Source organism: Aulonocara sp. 'chitande type north' Nkhata Bay, linkage group LG9, assembly GCF_057382095.1.
Source record: "Aulonocara sp. 'chitande type north' Nkhata Bay isolate Kocher_YH1m ecotype deep benthic linkage group LG9, A_spYH_male_GT1.1, whole genome shotgun sequence".
NCBI lineage: Eukaryota > Metazoa > Chordata > Actinopteri > Cichliformes > Cichlidae > Aulonocara > Aulonocara sp. 'chitande type north' Nkhata Bay.
Genome location: NC_141352.1, coordinates 27,776,708 through 27,795,684, shown reverse-complemented (window position 1 = coordinate 27,795,684; position 18,977 = coordinate 27,776,708). Strand labels below are relative to the sequence as shown.

Here is an 18,977-nt window from a genome sequence, read left to right as displayed (position 1 = left end):
AATTGCAAGGGTGGATCACACAGTCACACATGTAGGCTAATTACTAATTAAGTAGAACAGCGGTCCCAACCCCCGGGCCACGGACCGTTTGGTACCAGCCGGGCCGTGAGAGTTGAGGCTCAGGTGTGAAATCTTGAGGTTTTCATGGTTTTTATCGTTAACTCTGTTTCCCTGGGTCTTTTCCCCTTGTTATAGTTGTGTGTCTTATTTTGAAAGAAATGTTTCCACGTTACCATAGCGACCAGAGAGCGTTAAGGGGCAGAGAGGAGGATGTTACTCTCAATGTTGTTGGTGCATTTCCGGAGGACGCTGCTAATAAAGTTACAGAATTACACAGTGAATTCACATTTATTATTATTATATTTACCAAATACCACAGTTTTTGTCTTGCTCCTATCACTTTATTTTGTTGTATTTATCCGCGACACCTTGAAGGCCGGTCCATGAAAATATTGTCTGACATTAAACCGGTCCGTGGCGCAAAAAAAGTTTGAGTCCGCTGAAGGAGAACACTAATAAAGCTCTAGAATTTCACCAAAACTGAAGCAAGAACTTCTAGGTTGATCTGCACCAGATAGAAGGCGATAATATTACTCACGTAGTCCATTAAAACACTCCAAAAGGCTCCAACAACGCACACAAAACACACACAGTGAAGCACTCCAGTTTAATGACTAAAAATGAGTAGTAAAAATAATTATCCCCAGAGCTCTTACAAGGTGGGTTATTGAACCTTTAAACTGTATTTTGTAGCAGGTTGTAAATGTGTCTTTTTAATGTGTGTGTTGACTCACATTTGGAGAGAGCCTCTAGTGGCCACTAGAGGAACTGTCTGTTTTTGCCACTTTGCGTTGACTTCATTGGAGGTTACTCTTAATAATGCTAATAGCGCTAATAGTTCCTACGTGTGAACTGATTTGTCAGCGTCACGTTTCAGAGGGAGTCTCTTCCTCGTTAGGCACACTCGCTGCTTTGGAAATCAAGTGGCTTTTATAGACAACTCACTCTCTGACTCATTTTCTGTACATCTGTCCAAATCAGGTGGTTTACAACACTCTGTTTCTCTTAACAGAGTCCACACATACACGTGTGCACATAGGCTTAAAAATATTCAAGTTCAAGTGCTACAGAAAATGCATGGTAAAATGCAACAAAAGAAGTAGTTGCAGAAAAATCGTTTGAAGGTTGGGTTCCTATTCACAGTGAAGGAAAGCGGTGTGAGAGGTAGTATATTGTGCCCGGGAAGCTTTTGTAATGTTCAAAACCAACCAATCTGAAGCCGAAATAACCCTTCATCTATAAAAAATGCGCTATTTTTGAATATTCATTTTGGGTTCTTTTGCTACTTTTAATGATTCGCTGTGTTTATTTGTAGTGTTAATGAATTATATTCATTAACAGGATGACCCTCATGCCAAGGGGAAATGCGCTAATTTCTTCCCCCTGACTCTTCATCTTTGTTCCCTTCTCTGTTTGTCTTCACAGGATCTGCGGGAGGTCTGGCTCAACTACCCACCACACCCCCTGCAGGTTAGGAGAGATATGTTTTATTATTGATGTTTATTTTGTCTGGGTACCTCTCATTAAAACTCACCTCACCCCCAAGACACAAAAGCCTTCGCGAATCTTTGAAGTTTTCTCATCTAAATGTGCGTGTTATTTTTCTTCTTCTTCTCGTGTGTGTCGGTAACAGAGGTGGGCAAGCTGTTGGGTATTTTGCCTGAGGCTGACTGAGCTCTTTATGGCTGTCACAAGGCTCCCGGTAGCCTTCCACTAGTTTCTATTGTTCTGTTCCCTTGTCTCGATGCTCTCCATTTTGGTCGAGACCCTAATCCGCTTTTTCACTTACTCAGTCTCTCTTGCCTTTTCTCTTTGCCACATCATCCCCCCCGTTTCCCCCCCTCCTCATCCTTTCTCCATCATCCGTCTCTTCAGTCTCTCTCCGTTCTGCTGCTCTTTGCTTTGCATGATCTGCCCAGAAACATTAAACATGTCAACAGTGTTTGTTTGAAATTAGGATTTGGAAGAAGAGATCAAAGATGCCATAACAGGATTACAGTCCCGAATCACATGGGGCCTCCAGGGACCGTCAGGCATCCTTCTCTCTGATGTGTTTGCGAGGAGAAAGTGTTTCTTTGTGTGTATGCCGAGTCGTCTTTAAGCGCTTTATTCTCTTCATCTTGCTGCGTATGTACATTTTTACACATCCTGCTTTTGCCCCCCCAAAAAATAACATTGTGCTTTTTTGTTTACCTACAACATATGTTTGGGGTTTTTTTTAATATATCTTAGCCTCCTCAACCCTGTATTTGTTATCCCCAAGATCCACAGAGAGCCTGGATGTTTTTTGTTGATCTTGTTCAGTGCTCAGACTAAACCCACTGTGTACCCAGCAGCCTGTTTTCCTGGTGAGCTGCACAGGCGGTGGCAGCAGTTAATGTGGGCAGGGTGGAGCTCTTGGGTCAGTCCTGCTATGGCTCTGTGGTTCGGTTGGTTCCTCCACAGTGTGCTTGAGTAGTCATACAGCCTCATTACCACACACTGTGCATTGCAGAGGTTTCCTCTGGGTGGTCCTCTGCCAGTGGGATAAGACCTGACTAAATTGTGTCAGCCTCTCGGTAGCTTGAAAGCACCCTGAACCGTGATGTGATCTAAGCTGTATTTACCCTTTAATTGTTTATGTATTTAAGCATATAATCTTGGAATTGGAAGATTAGGCCTCATTCTCAAATATGTGCAGAAAGTTCTCACCCTGAGGAAAAGTTTATATCACCGCGTGCATTTAAAGCTACAATCGCCCATGCCGAGAGACCTGTTGACAACCCCCATCAAAGAGTGCTCCCCAGGGACAAATGTTGACGAGCGGTTGTTGCAGGTTGCTGGCAGGAACTGTGAAGCAGCCGCTCAAGCTCCAGTTACGCAGTTCAATACAAACAACATGTGACCGCAGCAATCTCACCTAGACATGGCCAGGAACCTCCAGCCAAGCTGTTGGGAAATACTCATTGTTCCCTAGCGATTGGAGGTTGCCGATTGGTCTGTAGACCTTGAAGTGGATCATGGAGAAACGAGGGATATTCTAAGAGAAAGGTATGCACTCCTAAAGGCAGAAAGTAGGAGAATTTCCATCAGAAGAAACTGGAAAAGAAGTGTCAGAATCAGAAGCCGAAGAAAAGGCACATCTTTGCAAGAGTGACCTGTGCTGACATAGATAGCATTAACCTATCTGGAGAACGCTCCTGCTGTGAGGCCTCATTTCCAAAGCATTTTCTTTGGAAAAACATTGATTTAAATAAATAAATGCTTGGGCTGCGATAATGGAGTTGATAAATGTTTTTTACCCTGAGACATGGACTATGGCTCGAGTGAAAGAAGAAGGGGAGAAAACAAGCTAATTTTGAGCCTAACAGAAGACCAATATTTGAAAGCAGGCCATGAGAAAAGGAAGGAAGCATGGATGAGAAATTCACGGCCATTGCTTAAAAAATGCTGCCAAGAAATACGAGTTTAATGACTTTTATTTGGATTTTTTAAATATATTTTTTGGGTCTTTAAATAAAGGTTTAATTAACCCTTTATTTAACCAGGACGTCCCTTGAGATTTAAATCTATTTTGGTGTCGTAGGCCAGTCCAGGCGTGTTGGTGCCACCTCTGAGGTGACAGCCCCACTAGGGGTTAAATTAACTTCTCATCAGCACTGATGAAGCCTCTTGGATGAAAGTTAAAATGTCTTCAAGAACCTAAAAGAAGTCCTGTCGCCTTTGACCGAAGCACACGACCGTCATGACCTGAGTGACTGAGTATCTACACAGACATGTTCGTGCTCTCTGCTTCTAACTGAGCCTCTATTGCCTAAATCTGCTGTTGAAAGGTAACAAGGTGTGCCAGCCTCCCCCCCGACCAACAGAGGGATGACAGGGCAGAGATGAGAGAAGCTACCTTAATGAGGTTTGAGGCGACGGTGATGGCAGCTGGAGGTGGTGTGTGTAATTGTGCGTACACAGATCTTTGTCATAGACGCATACACTACCCTGCAGCAGCCTCACCCTACAGAATACTGCGGATCACTCTGCGCTCCTTCCTTTTTCCTTGATTCACACCAGCACATCATCACCTCCAGCTCTCCAGAATAATTTACCAGAACATCATTTACACTGAGTTTGGATTGCCAAATTCCTCCTTTAGTTTATTGAGGAGATACATGAGAGTCTGGATTTTTTTTATTTTATTTTATTTATTTTTTTTGGCCTCAGAAGACCTGGGCTCTGATTCTGCTTTCTGTCTGGACTGAGCTGAAAGTGATGCTTTGAAGCCATTTCAAACATGTTTTTTTTTTCCCCCATCTTTTTTCAAAGCTGCTGTTGATTCTTCTTTTTTTCTGTCTCCTCTTCACTTCGTTTGAAGCCTTGCTGCTGGCCATTTCCCCTGAAGGATAAGCTCGCGCCTATGAGTGCTGAACTCGTCAGATGTCGTTAGTTGCGATGCATGACATTTACACGCCTTTCGTTAATTAACAGAACGAGCAAAAAAGGCAGGAGTGAAATGTTTCTTAGGACACACTGGAAGATGGAAGCATGACATTACCGGCAGCACTCCAATTAAAATACTGAGTTTAAAAATACATCTCTGCTCTGTGCAGCGGCTCGACATGGGAGACTTTGAGAGCGCTGTTTACTTGTCATTCCATCACGAAAACGCAGACAAAAGAAAGTGCTGGAAAATGAAGAAAGTGGCTATCTTGCCTCTGAGAGCCTTGCGTGTATTCTTTATTCTTATTTTCAGGGTACTTCGTAGTGTAAAATAGAGCAAACTAACAAGGTCAAGTGAATGTGCATGCGTTCCCTTTGAGTGTCCACGTCTCAATGTTTCTGTTTTCTGTGGAAAAGATGTCTTGGTCAAGCTAACAGTTGCACCACGCAGAGACCAATTAGTTCATTCTAGCAGCCTAATTAATGCACCCATAAGGATATCTGTTGATTTAACAAACATGCGTGTACACATTTTCTTTGCATATCATTTCTTCCTCTTCTTTCTTCATATGTTCTTTGTAATGAGCACAGACGAGAGGAAATGCTGTAGCTAAAGAGAGCCGTGGACCCATCTACCTCTGAACTCTCCATGCCCTGGAGCTAATCTTAAAAGCATAATCTATATCGATTTACACAACTGAAAACCGCTCTTTCAAGTCTCATCACAGTCACAAGTAGGCTCACATAACAAGCCAGCGCATTTACAGTACCACTGAGTCACCAGAGATATTAATTGACTGTGGGAATCATCAGATTTACAGAGAGTGGTGGGGAAAGGGAGCTGTTTGACTTAAAACTTAATGACTAAGAGATTCCATCTGCTCCAGATCATCTGAGTTTGTTTTGAGTCGGAGGAAAAACACACACTCTAAACAGGCCCTAAAGCAGCGCATACTGCAGAGGTTCATCTCATTTACTGAATTTATCTGACACTCTTATGCAGAACGACTTCATTGAGCAAGTTTCTCTTTGGTGTGTTATTCAAGCATCCTTGAAGTGGTCTTGCTGGCTGTTACTAGATACATATTCAGGGCTGTGAGATATCCCAAAGCAAAGAGCACATTTTTAAAATGAATTACAAAACGTATATGCAAGGGCAAAAGAGTAGATTTAACAGCGAAAAGCGATTAGGCGCATCAAACGCGAGCACATTATTCATAACTACGTATCAAATTTTATTCAGAAAATTTCATATTTATTTCTTTACGTATTTATGCCCAGAAGTTGGGAAATTCCTGCAGTACATTAGCCAAAACGTTAAAAATAACCCAAAATGAATTGAGTTAAATAAAGAACAGCTCAATAAAATGAATACAGTGCGTCAAAATTATGATTTAAATGGAGTAAATGAAGTATCAAAAATTAAAACAGGTCAACAGTGGTAATAAAATACCTTGTAAAAAAAGATAAATATAATACATAAGTAACTGAAAAGGTAAGAAAGTGCTGGATAAAAATAAGCAAAAATATAAATAAAGTACAACAAAACACAAAACATTACTCAAAAAATGTAATAACACTAAAAATACTGAACATTATTTCTACTTAAAAACAAGTTGAATACAAAACTGCCAATAGAGCTTTACCGCTTGTTTTTTCTGTCAAATACACTCACTGGCCACTTTGTTAGGGACACCTTCCTAATATCAGGTTTTTTGCCTGATATTAGATTTAACCAGAGTCATTTCCATCCATGATGTCATACGCCTGCTCCACCACATCCCACAGGTGGTGCACTCCTGGATTAAGCTCCGGTGACTGTGGAGGGCATTTGAATACATCGTTGTGTTCAAGAAACCAGTTTGAGATGATTTCAGCTTCGTGATCTTATGAAGCAGGGTGCACTGCGGGCAAAACCCCAACCCTACCCTCTCGACGACGATAATCATATCAGACCACGTTAGCGGCGTTAGAAGACAGGAGTTGAACCTGGTTGGCTGCTGAGTGTATATCCTGTTACTGTGGTGGACGTTCACATTAAACACAGTCACCCTAACTCTGAGTGATGTCAGTGCGAGAGAATTTCCCGTTTGCTAGAGCAACAGTGAGGTGCAGCACTGACAGAGTTTAGGTCAGGGGTGTGTGCAGGGGATTCAGGTTCTTCCTCTTCAATCAAAACACTGAAAGAAAAACAACAAAAACACACAGACTGGTTTTGTGTTTGAGGATATGTTATTATGTAGAAGCAAAGGAGGGTCTTTCCCAAACTGTTAGCACCCTGGAAGCAGTCTGTAATTTAGCATAATCACCGTGCGCTCTAGCACTAAGCTCTCTCTTTACCTGGTCTAAGGACTCGCCAAAAAGTAAACACTGAAAAATTGCTACTCACTAAATGTTGGCTCTGGCTAGTCTCAGATCTATAAAAGATGAGTAGGAGTGTGTCGGGTACAAATATTGAAAAGTGATCTGGCACACGTACGTAGCCTTGGAAGGGTCAAAACAGACCAAGTGCTGGAACTCACTGATAAATAGAAGTCTTGTTTATTGTTGCCACAGCCATCATCCTAAACAGGAACAACAGATTTCAGCGAGTGCTGGCATTCTGTCTGTTTTCGTTATATCTATAATGACCAGAGCTCTTTCAGGGCCCCATATCTCGTCAGCAAACCTCCTTTGTTGCGATCTTTGTCCTTTTCCAGGTACAGGAGCCGCAGACAGACAGGCAGCTGATTGAGACGTCGCCGGTCCTCCAAAAACTGACCCAATTCGAGGAGTCTATCGGAGTTTTGTTCACACATGTGCGCCTGCTGGCCAGAGCCTTCACCTTAAGGACCGTGGGCTTTAACCACCTCACCCTGTAAGTACCTCCGCTGTTTGTTTGTGGATAATAGAGTTATGGCCAATTAAAATGCAAAGTGTGGCGCTAGCAGGCCAGATGCAATTTGCAGGGATGCTGCAGAAATAGCCAGACTTTTATCTGCCGCTCCCTTCAGAGGTGATGAGGCATGATGCATTATAATGTATAATATAATCTGAAATGCTGGGAGTTTTATATGTTGAGCATTTTAAATTGTTGTATCTGTTGTGAATGCGGCAGCCGCCTCCTCCCACATCATCATTATGTTTACCCCCTGCAGCTTATACATGTTCTCGCCGTCGGTAAAGCTGCTTCTGTAACAAATGATGTCTTGAATGTCATGTTCAAAGTACCTTAGTGAAAGATGGCTCTTTTTTTTGGTTTGTTTGTTGGCACAAAGCCTAATCCGAGGGTTTCACAGCCAAGAGTGAGGCCCAGGGGACTGTGAAGTCCTCGTGTTTGTAGTCTGTGGTACCTGTGAGGCCATAACCCTGCTGTCACATGGGAAAAAGGAGATTTGATTCATGTCTTATTTCACTGTCCACCCTGTGAACTCCTGGATTCTCATTTAAAGCTTTTTGCTTGTCCGTATTTACTTTGTCATATATATTTATATATGTATAACACTGTTACACAAAAGACCCTTTTTCAGAAAGTAATATGTTTACTCCACACAATTGAGGGCTGAATCTGAGAAACTAAGGGACACCTTGTCCTTTGCTCCTTCTCCAGCTGGGCAAATAGATTCTAATTTCAATTTCGCTTCCAGTATAAATGAAAACAAAATAATCTGGAAAAAGTTGTTGTTTTTTTCCCTTGGGTTTCCTGTACAGCGATGCGTTTTTCCTCAGACTCTGGATTTCCTGATTCTGTGAAAACACTGAAAAAATTGACCGAAGCTGTTTGTGTCTCTGGATCGCTCAGCGTCTCTCAGGCTTTCAGTAACACGTGACAGCGTTACTCAGCCTGGGTTTTATGTCGCTTAAACCGAGGCTGCTGTTGCCGCCCGTTTGCATTAAACCGACATCTCGTGATGGAGGCAGGCCGGTTGGGACTTGAGGTTGCTTTTATGAGACTTTATATGAGGCTTTAAAGTCAAACACACTCCCTGATTAAACCCTAACTTTCCACGCTCCACCACCTCTACCTTTTTTATTTCATTTAATTAGATTTTTTTAACTGAAGTATTCAGTTGGGGGAAAAAAGTTGTATAATAGGACATTTAACCAAAATAATCATGATTATGATTTTTTGAGAGTGGCTGCACCGCCCCACAGTTTGAGATCCAGTGCCCTGTCGCCTGGTTCTTTTGCCAGGTTGTTACTGTAGCAGTCTTCTAGATCATTCAGCTGCTTCCTTAGAGAGGATCTCGTCCCATGGTTGGATGCACTTCAACTCCAGCACTGCAGCTGGTGTCAGTCGTCCTGCTCCTGCTCTCCACTGTGGACTAGTTAACAGAATCTTCTGCAGGTGGAGATTAGGTTCAGAGAATGCAGGCTTAAGGCACACTTCTGAATTGGCTTTGCAGTCTAATAGTCAATTTCGCTTTGGAAGGTTCCTAACTGGGTGAAGTGATCCGGAAGTGTCTGCGTGGCAGTCGTAAAAGCTGGGTGAATTCTCCTGGATAAGTTATGGATGGAGGGAATTTGACTTTGGTCATGGGAATCTTAAAGGAAAGGAGTTATGTTGGATCATCTCTCGAGCTAGAAAGAATAAGAACAGATTACTTTGTAGGCTGTCTGCTGGACACACTGGTAAGGGGATTAATGTGAGAACAGTTGGATTCTCTGATAACTGAGTTTCTCTTTTCCTGAGTTGTCAAAAATTCTCCTTCCTTCCTTTCCGTAACCTCGTGACAGTTTCCTTTGAGATATGTGAGAACTTAGTGTCATTTTTGAACTATTTGCCCATGCTCCATGTTTCAGGCACACAGACCTGACTTTAAACACAACAGTCCCACCTACCTGCTGTTCAAGCTTAGTGGCAGCCAATCAGAAGAAAGTTGCATTTAAAAAAAAAAAAAGAGGTTAAAATGGCTTAAACGGTAAAGATTATTTAACTCTATGAATGTTGCAGGTTTCAAACACAACATATTGATCTAAACATGAGCATTAAACTACATACAATAAAACATATACTAACTCTAAGGTGTAAGTTTGCTTTTTTCCCCTTTTTCTATTAATTACAGTGTTTCTCTGCAGTGCTGCTGTGATTTATCACTGACATTGGAACACTGGAATTTTTTTCCGCTTCTGTTTTGACATCTGTTCAATAGTCAGTAAAGTTACAAACTTCTACAAGGACGACTTAAAAATTGATCGGGAAGAGAGCGGCCGGGTCTGCCCGAAACAAACTCGTCGTTATTGTGTAGCTGCGCTTGTTTACTCGTCACATGAAAGGCTGAAAAGATTGCAATTTTCATAGCAAAATGTTTCCGCTAATGAGACCGTTCACTCCAATTTGAGGTGTTTCTGATTCAGACTATGAGAGGGTTATTTGCAACTGAAGCTTAACTCACTTCTGAGCTCCACCAAACAACACACTAGTGAGTTTGACAGCTAAAGCAAATTAGCCTTGGCAGCACACCTCTGATATCTTATTGGCAGGCTGCACTCTGTAATTGCTTGCTTAGATTTGGACTAGGACATTGCTCTGTGTGCGTTTGTGAGTGTGCATGTGTGGATTACATCCACACACACACACACTGCTGTGCATGTTCTAATTAGGGTTGCCAACCGTCCCTTAAAATACGGAATCGTCCCGTATTTCGAAACAAAAGTACACGTCCCGTATTGAGCTAATAAGGGACGCACTTTGTCCCGTAATACAGTGAGAATCAAAAGTAGTCTATAAATGTTTATGGAATTAACGCTTTGTTTGAAAACATAATTCCCAGCCCCTCTCCTGCTTTGTGACCAATGAGCTGACAGCACACTTATGACAATTCGAGTATGACAATTCAGATTACCGCTCATCTCATTGGTCGAGGAAAGGTCGCTTGCGGAGAAAATACCGGAAGACAACAGGTGACCACAACAAGAAGCATGGCCAACAGGGAAACAAACGCCGACTCTGCGGTGCAAGTCTCGGACGACAGTACACCTAAAGCTGGGCAGACACTGTGCGATTTTTTTCAGTCGCGATATTCAGCTCCTGCTCAAACTGCACGATTGACTCGCAGGGGTTAGAAGTTCATAGGTCACGATGCAGGTCTCACACTATACGGCCCGATGCTCTGATGCGACCTGAGAGCTCACCCTGTGCGTCCATAAAATGAAGGTTATAACAGAAAATCTGTCGCTCTCTCTCTCTGTCTTTCACTCACACAGACACGCACACCACCACCATCAACTTTGCTAAATTGCTAATGAAAAACGTTGATCAGGCAGCTGTGATTGAGCAGCGATGTAGATCCAACTATTTTCACGGTTGTTGTGGTCGTGATAATTTTGTGATGCCACATCGAAAAGGCTCGGATGAGCTTTCCAAAGTTCTACAAGTTGTGCCTCCATCGCTTGTGTCCAGATCACACGCTGCACTGCCGTGCTGCTCCATCTTTTTCACCGACGTTTACGTGTTTGCGCGTGAGCAGTGTGAGCGGCTGTGGTGAGATCCTCACGAGCGATTGATGATCGGGAGCTGGTCGTGAGGTGTTAATCACTTCTCGTTACCCCACGTATACTACACGATGCACGATGAAGGCCAAAATCGGGCCGATCACCAAAACGGTCGCACGACTCAAAAATCGTCTCAAAATGGGCCAAAAATCGCACAGTGTAAGCCCAGCACTAGAGCAGCAATGTTTGTTCCCCTCAGAGAAAGGGAAGAATGGGAAAAGGAAAACACCTGGCTGGAAAAAGTTAATATGGGCATGTGCAATGAATATCAGCGCTATGTGGCCAGAAGTGTGATAATATAATTTATTTTGTGTAATAAACAACTGCAAGGATAGATGATTACAACAAATAGATGACTAATACATAAAAGTAATACATAGATGAATAATGATGAGTTATGATGCGTAATCATGGGAACAAGCGGGTTTACAAACAGGAGCAGCTGATTAGCATTAGAAAAGCTGAAATAATACCTCAGCTGAAGCCAATTGTACTAAATGCACTAAATGTGCACTGTTACAAGAATGTTTTTCTTTCTATTATTTTCTATTATTTTAAGTTAAGCAGGACAAAGTTCTTTTAAAGAAAGATTTACTTATATTCTCAAAGGTTAAGCATGACAGGCTTCTGTTTAAGAAAGAGACCTGTTTTACTGTGTTAATGTTGTCATTTTGAGCTAAAAATAAATGGCTAAATGATCACTTGTTTCACATGTGTTCATATCACAAAGAATAGAATATGCATCTGCTTAAATCAACTTCAAGTCAAATGGTTAAAAAAATAATTTCACACACAAAAAAAGAGCTAGAAAATTCACCACACTGGGAAGGGTGAAGACAACTGGGTTGCCCGGCCCTGGCCACGAGGTGTCCCTTATTTATTTTTCAGGGAGTTGGCAACCCTAGTTCTAATCCATCACTTAAATGTCAAATATCTCTCCAGTCAGGGTCAAAGTTGATTAGAGGTCCAGAGGTTTGTCTCCTACTGAGCTTCACTTTAAGGACTTTCCAACTCAAGGTTGATCCCAATTATATTTTCCAATTTGGTGACCTCACGTTTAAAAACAAATAAATAAATAAAAAATGCAGGGGTGGCAATTTTAAACAAATGTATTTTTTATTTCACTGAATTGTATTGTTGCTTTTCCTGGAGCAAAAACGAGCAAATTAATATATTTTCAGGGTAATTTATGTTCAGTAGCTCATTAGTAGCCAAAGGCATGTTGACCTAAATAGAGCCGACTGACTTGAAAGCTGGAACTGAGCAATGGCTGCCCATAAGGACCAAAGGTTATACCAAAGTGGGTCAGGCTGTCGTGATAGAGACAAGAATAAGGTCAGAAAATGGAAAGGAGGGTCACGCGAAAAGGTAGGCCGAAGACGAGTAGACGGGAGTGACCCAGGACAAGCTGACCTAGAAGGAGAAGACAGTGCAAGATGCAGGGGTGGGAGCTGATGGTGTCTTGATGCGGCGGAGACCGGAGGCTAGCATCAGACAGCAGTAATGGAGAGCTGCGGCCCCCAGGCGATGAGCTTCCTGTCTCCTCTCACAGCGGAAGAGCTGGGTGTGTTGCAAGAATCTCACTGTTAGGGAAAAAGGATGAAACGGGGTCCGGCTTTTTCTTCATGTTCAGTGTTTGTTCAATGAGAGCACGTTTCACTGTACAGCTTTGAAAAGAAGGCATTTGAAACATTTATATGTGCATTTATATTTTATACGGTAGTTTTAGGTTAAAATTGAAAGTTAAAGGAAATTAGTGAATGAAATATTTGTGATTCAGGCTGCTGTGAAAAGCAGAGAAATGTATAAAGTACAGAGAAGCTTCTTTGCCGCTTTATTCTCGGACCTCTAATCACTGCAGATTATCTAATAAAGGGGGCCTGTTATGCTCATTTCCAGTTTCACAGTTTTATTGTTGGACTTGGACAGCTTTGCATGATTCACAAATGCAATTTACAATATTTTATTAAAAATAATCCTTCATCTTATGCTGGGCCTTGATTCAAGAACTCGATCCATCAACTCTCTGAAGCAAGCTGGTGCAGCTCCTGTCTGCCCGCCCGTTAGACTAGCTTAGTTTTGATTGGCTGCCCTTTATAAACAAAAGATTCGGGTTGCTGTGCTCACAGCCGGAGCTGTGCGCCAGAGATGACCATTTCATGGATCTCATCGAGGGCGCACGGACCCAGGAGTAAACAAAGCTGACTGTTTAGAGCAGTCTGAATCCAGAACACCTTGTTCAACAAAAGCTTTGTTATCATCTTAAAAGCATTAATATCAGCAGTAAACTAGAAAGAAAACACAAAAAGAAAAGAGAGAAGAAACTCTCAGAATAACCAGCCAAACACTGAATGTTATCCATGAGTCATGAGTCCATGAGCTCTAAAAGGTCTCCGAACTTTGTCGAATATTCTTTCAGGACTTGTGTTAAGGTTTGTAGCGTGACGTTTGACGTCACTTGCCTCATCCAGTGGCTAACAACACGTCTGAGGGGTTTTCCCCTCCCAAAACAATGCTGTGAGCTCTTTGGCGTTTTAAAAAAAAAAGATTGAATTAACTGAAATAAGTCCTCATCTCTCTCATACTTAAATATTTCTACTTTTTTCTTCGACCAGTGCCGGTTTAAGTCAAAGGCACTGGTGTTGCTGAGCCGGCCAGTACCTTCGTTCTCTTCAGCCCTTCATCAGATTGCTGATTTAACCGCTCCTGTTGTTTTTGCCGCCTCTCTCATAAGTCTACTTTGTTTTTTCAGTCTAATTAAGGCCTCGTCTCTTTAGACATCATATTTTAGATTTCCAGTTAGAAACTACCAAACGAACTGCAAATCTTTAATCTGCTTGATTTTTAATGGAAAAAGTTGAAAAGGCCTTGCATGACCATAAAAGTGGTCGTCAGTGAAGTGTCCAGGTGCTTTTCAGCCTTAAGAAAAATGGGGAGTGTGTCTAAAATTGGCTGTAATTTCTGCAATACTTTCCTTGAGCTCCTTGCATTAAAGAGGCACTTCAATCACATCTTGATTGCCTGGGTTAAAATGGTGGTGTGCACCGAGGCAACTTCACCCAAATTGTGCCTTTACCCAAAAACTATGGACCTAAGGCTACGCTCACACTGGAGGCGAAAGCGCATCAAATCCGATTTTTTTTTTTTTTGACCCTATGCGACCCATATCCGATCATGGTATGACAGTGCAAACGGCACAAATCCGATATTTTCAAATCCGACCTGGGTCACTTTCGTATGTGGTACTGAATCCAATACATATCCGATGTTTTAGAAAGCGACTGCTGTTTGAACGGTCATGTTGCATTAAATCAGTCTTTTACGTCACTGACACAAGACAGACGCCAATTATCAGCGCCCGAGAAGACATCGCGAACGCTTCCTGGCCATCCAGTATAGATGTCAGTGAAACTGTTGGGAAGACAACGTTGGAGAAATGTGAACATTTTATTTGTACTGTATAATCTGCAGATTCTGACAGAAATCTGCAGCTATCCTTTGAAGCACCGCTCCTCTCTTAAACAGTAATAAGGATCATTGTTAGGTTATTTACATTATTATGTAAATAACAAAATAACTTAAAGCAAAAATTGAAGTCTGAAGTCTTTATATTAAGGGCCATCAGTCAAACAATACTGTTTGCTCTGGGTCTAAACAGAGCGCGTTGTGTGTGACGTCTTCTTTTGCGCATGCGGGACGCTTTGAGCGTTCACACTAGAGCGCGTTTGCTGTCGCATTTTATTTGTAGTGTGAACAAGCAGACAAAAAAATCGGATTTGATCAAAAAATCGGAATTGAGCATTAAGACCTGCAGTGTGAACGTAGCCTATGTATATGTTGATGTGGGTTTTACAAAACCTCTCGGCTTTAGATACTTTGAGAAGTGTTTATGTTTAAGCATTCACTGTGTATGTATGTGATGGATGTAAGCCAACGCGTAATAGGAATTTGCAGTTTACTTTAGTTTGAAAATAGAAATTAGAAAATAACATTGAGCAGTGACCACTCTTTAAGCAAATAGAATTCCACTTGCATGATCTCCTATAAAGAATTTCCTGACCGTGAGATTGAATAAGATGAGCTCAAATAATGCAAGCTTTCAGCCTGTTACATTACATAGTTTATTAAATAGTTTGTAAATTAAGCTTTTATATAAATCTAATTCCAGCTTCATTTTCTGTTCAGTGCAGCTTTGCTAGAGGAGACCCTGAGATTTCTTTCTGTCAGAGAGTCATTTTAAATTAAAACTGCTCTTTTCATGCGGTGCAAATGGTTTCCCCCCCCCTTTTTTTTTCCCCGGTTGCCTAAAATCACTGTTTCCTTACGTTCGGAGTCCAAAGTGACCGCTCCAGTTTCCCCCAACTAAAGCAAAACTTTGTCAAAAGTAGTTGGCGATTACACATCTGAAGCTTACACAAGCATGCACATATGAAACAAGAACATTATTTCCCTAAAAAGAGAAAAATAGGCTTTAAAAATGGTGCACTTGCCCCTTTTTGGAGCGGGCAGCCTGTCGCCGCCTCTTCAGAGGGCCTGTTAAAGGTATTTTAGATCAAAGTCAAAGGCGAATAAAGACCTTGGCTCCACACTTTACTTCAATTTCCCCCACCTTACTGGAGCATTGTGCCTCTGCTGTTGAAGTGAATAAGGGATGGCTCTTTGTGCTGCTTCACACGGCGACGCATTCCTCTTTGACCTACTCTATCTCTTCTTTTTCCCCCCATCTCTTGCCTTTTTTTCGTTTCATCTCTCACTGTCACTCCCCTCTTTGCCTTCCCGCTCTGCCTCCTATTGGATGTGAAATTAGCTCACACTACACCTTTTCAATCGTCTCCTATCCACCACATTCTTTCTGGCATCCCCGGTTTTACTCAGCTCTCAAACGGTATACGTGATAGATTTTGAGCCTTTTACCACACGTGTGCACATGTACAGTGCTGAGGTGCAGGATGAAAACTGACTGATCTCTGGTCTTTGTTCCCCTCCCCTTGTCCCCCTGCTTTTCCCAACCTCAGTTCTCCACGCTCTCATGAAGCAGAGCCTTTTCATTAAGACGTTCTGTGATTATTTTTAATGTGGAGTCTGCATTAGGCAGTGTCCCTTCACTCCTAATGAAGCTCTGTCCTGGGCCTCGAATACACAGTGATATCAAAAAGTTCTTGGTGTATCAACTGTTCTGTGATCTTTGAGTGCGCAACAATTCAAATCGGTTTCTTCTTTCTTGTATTAAACATCTAAATATTTAAGAGGAGTTTGAGTGACAAGTAAAATTAATATAAAGAGTTACGAGGAAAATCGATTAAACGTGAAGACGGCAACATTATGCTGGTGTTGTAGTTTGAAGTTAGCACTCCTACTTCTTATGCTTCTGCCATCATCGAGTCAAATAATAAAAGAAATAACAATACACATAACAGCTAAAACAAAAGAGCAGCAACAAAACTTTCACAGTGGACACAAAAGCAGTTTTTAGAACTGATTAAAAAAAAATTGTCATCTGTCAAGACGGGTTTCTACGAGGCAGGTCCGGGCCCAGTCGCCGTTCATTCTTAGGTGGGCCATTAGGAGAGACCCACTTGGGTGGATTTAAGTTTGGATGAGTATCTCTCCTTGTGCACCTGTAGAGTGCTTCCAGCATGGCTGCTAATATTAACTCTCTTCCTGAAAGTAGTTTGTTTACTACTTGAAATTCACCACAGGCCTCCGAGAGCCTTTTCTGTTAAACTGACCAAACTTTCATGTCAAGGATCATCAGCGATGCTGAGATCTGGGTTTCTGGCTACAACTCAATAACCAAACAGCAGCCTTCAGTGTTCAAGCTCAAAGGAAATGCATTAAGTCTGGAGTGCAACCAAGAGCATGCTCACCATTTTGTTTGACATTCACGGGGTTGTGCACCGTGAAGTCGTGACCGAATCGTTCCAAAATTCTACTTTAACATCCAGAAAACCACAAACCTGAACTGTTGGCACCAAGTGCACTGAAAGGGTTTTTTTTTTTTTTTTTTACATCCACAAACTGAAATTAAAATTGTTTGGGCGCACTGGATAAGATCCCAGACATATTGAGTCACAAGTGCATGTGGTGACAAAACAACTTCCAGGGTGTGATTGGAAATTAACAGCCATGCTGGAAGGCTACCTTGAAGGGGAGAAATTGAAATCACGTGTGGTCGTTGAAGAGAAAATCTCCATCCCGGTTTCCCTCCAAGGCACGAGCACCGATAAGCAGAGTTCTGTCCTTTCTTTATTAGATTCCTAATTATTCAAAGTAACACTCAAGTATGCCATTCAGCTGGGTTAGTTACAGCGCCGGGAGTAGCTTGGGAGAACAAGGAAACACAGACTGCTTCAGGTTGCCTTCCCAAATCAACTCAAAGGTTTATTCAGTACAAAACAGCTTATATAGAGGAAAAAAAGGTTCGTGTGTCAGCAAGTTCTCAGTTCAAACCAGTACAGACCAAATAAGGAAACGTCTTCCTGCCTTGTGAGCAAAGAAGTATCCTTTGTGTAGTTTATCAGTTCAGCTACAATTTATGATCATTCCAGCAAAATACACTCCTAGACATAGAATACAGAGTTCTTTCATTAGTGAATTCTGAAACGAACCACCTGGCCTTTAACGAGCCTTTTTCTAAGAGATAAAGAAGGGAGGATGGGAGTAAGGAAGTGGTCTCGTCTCTGTGGTATTTTCGACCTTGGGGTACCAGCCTGTGAGTCTTACACATCAATTCTTGGGTCAGAGAGAAAGAGAAAAACAACTAGTAAATGGGCCTTATTGAGTAACAGTTTTCACTACAAAGCAATATCCTGTAAATGCTACCGTGGTATCAAAATATCACAACAGTCGTCACTTATTTTGTGGACATAACTTTATAATTACACCCAAAGCCAACTACACAGGTGTAAAGGCTTAGCGAAAACTTCAACACTGTACGATCGTTTTTAAAAGGATGACACTTGATAATACTTTTCTGATGCATTGAGTTTTAGAACTGTCGGTCCAGTTCAACAGTTCTAGTGTATATTTTTCATTGTAAATGGTAAACGGGCCGGTACTTATATAGTGCACTTTTACTCTACCTGAGCACTCAAAGCCGATTTCATCCATTCACACACGTTCGCGCAGCACTTTATTCCATGCCTTTGAGTGCTTTCTAACTATCTTGCGCACACACAAAGACACACAGACTCGGTATCTTGCCCAGGAACACTTTGATATATGTTCTGGAGGAGCCGAGGATTGAGCCACCGACCTTCCGATTGGCAGGCGGCCAGCTCTGCCTGCTGAACCACAGCCGCCCCGAGATAAACAATTGGTCAAAAGAACAAAGAAAAAACAAATGAAGACTTTAATCAAAAATCTAGACGGACACATTTCTGCTTAATATGCTTTAACTGCAGTTTCGCTCTGTTTTAACCTCAGATCTCTTTGGCGGCAGCTCATAAAAGGCAGAAGCGCTAAAAATTGGACAATAAACTTTGGCCTTTTTCTCTCTTTGATGTCAACCACCTCCTCATCTTCTCCCTCTCTCATCTTCAGACTTCCCCTCCTGCGTGGAGCTCTTAGCTATAGATGGATATGCGCTCTGCTGCTGAATATACCTCCCTGCTTGCATGGCGCTAGCTCACGCCCACCCTACCCGACGCTTCCTGCCTGCCTGGCATGGCACCAGCCCACATCTGCAATGCTAATCTATAATTCTGTTTAATTAATGACCATTACAGCAGCAACAGCAGTTGCGTACCCCCCCTCACACCCCTCTCGTCCTGCCCTGTCTAACACTGTGCGGGGAGTTACAGTATCCTCCCTGCTTTTCACTGGTAGTGGAGAAAGGCAGGGAGCTGATGTACAGTATCACAGTGCTGCCATGAGCTTTTTCCAGGAATTGTTTGAGGGTTAAAAGATGTTCTCTAAAGCTGCGCGCACAGTTGCTGCCTTTTGTAGGCTTAGGATTTTGACAGGCTCTCCTGCAGGTGCACCAGAATTTTTCTTTTCTTTCTTTTTTCTTCTTCGTACCTTTAAATTTGAAT

At 42.1% G+C, this 18,977-nt stretch overlaps 1 protein-coding gene across 3 annotated transcripts in view; it reads left to right on the top strand.

Annotated features, from left to right (window-relative positions):
- Positions 1 to 18,977, top strand: part of drosha (drosha ribonuclease III) — a 151,137-nt gene that overhangs the window by 102,129 nt on the left and 30,031 nt on the right. For all 3 annotated transcript variants that reach the window (XM_086306751.1, XM_086306750.1, XM_086306752.1), the window contains 2 exons: positions 1,486 to 1,530; positions 7,170 to 7,327. In XM_086306751.1, coding sequence (XP_086162877.1) covers positions 1,486 to 1,530; positions 7,170 to 7,327 — 203 coding nt within the window. The remainder of the gene's footprint in view (positions 1 to 1,485; positions 1,531 to 7,169; positions 7,328 to 18,977) is intronic.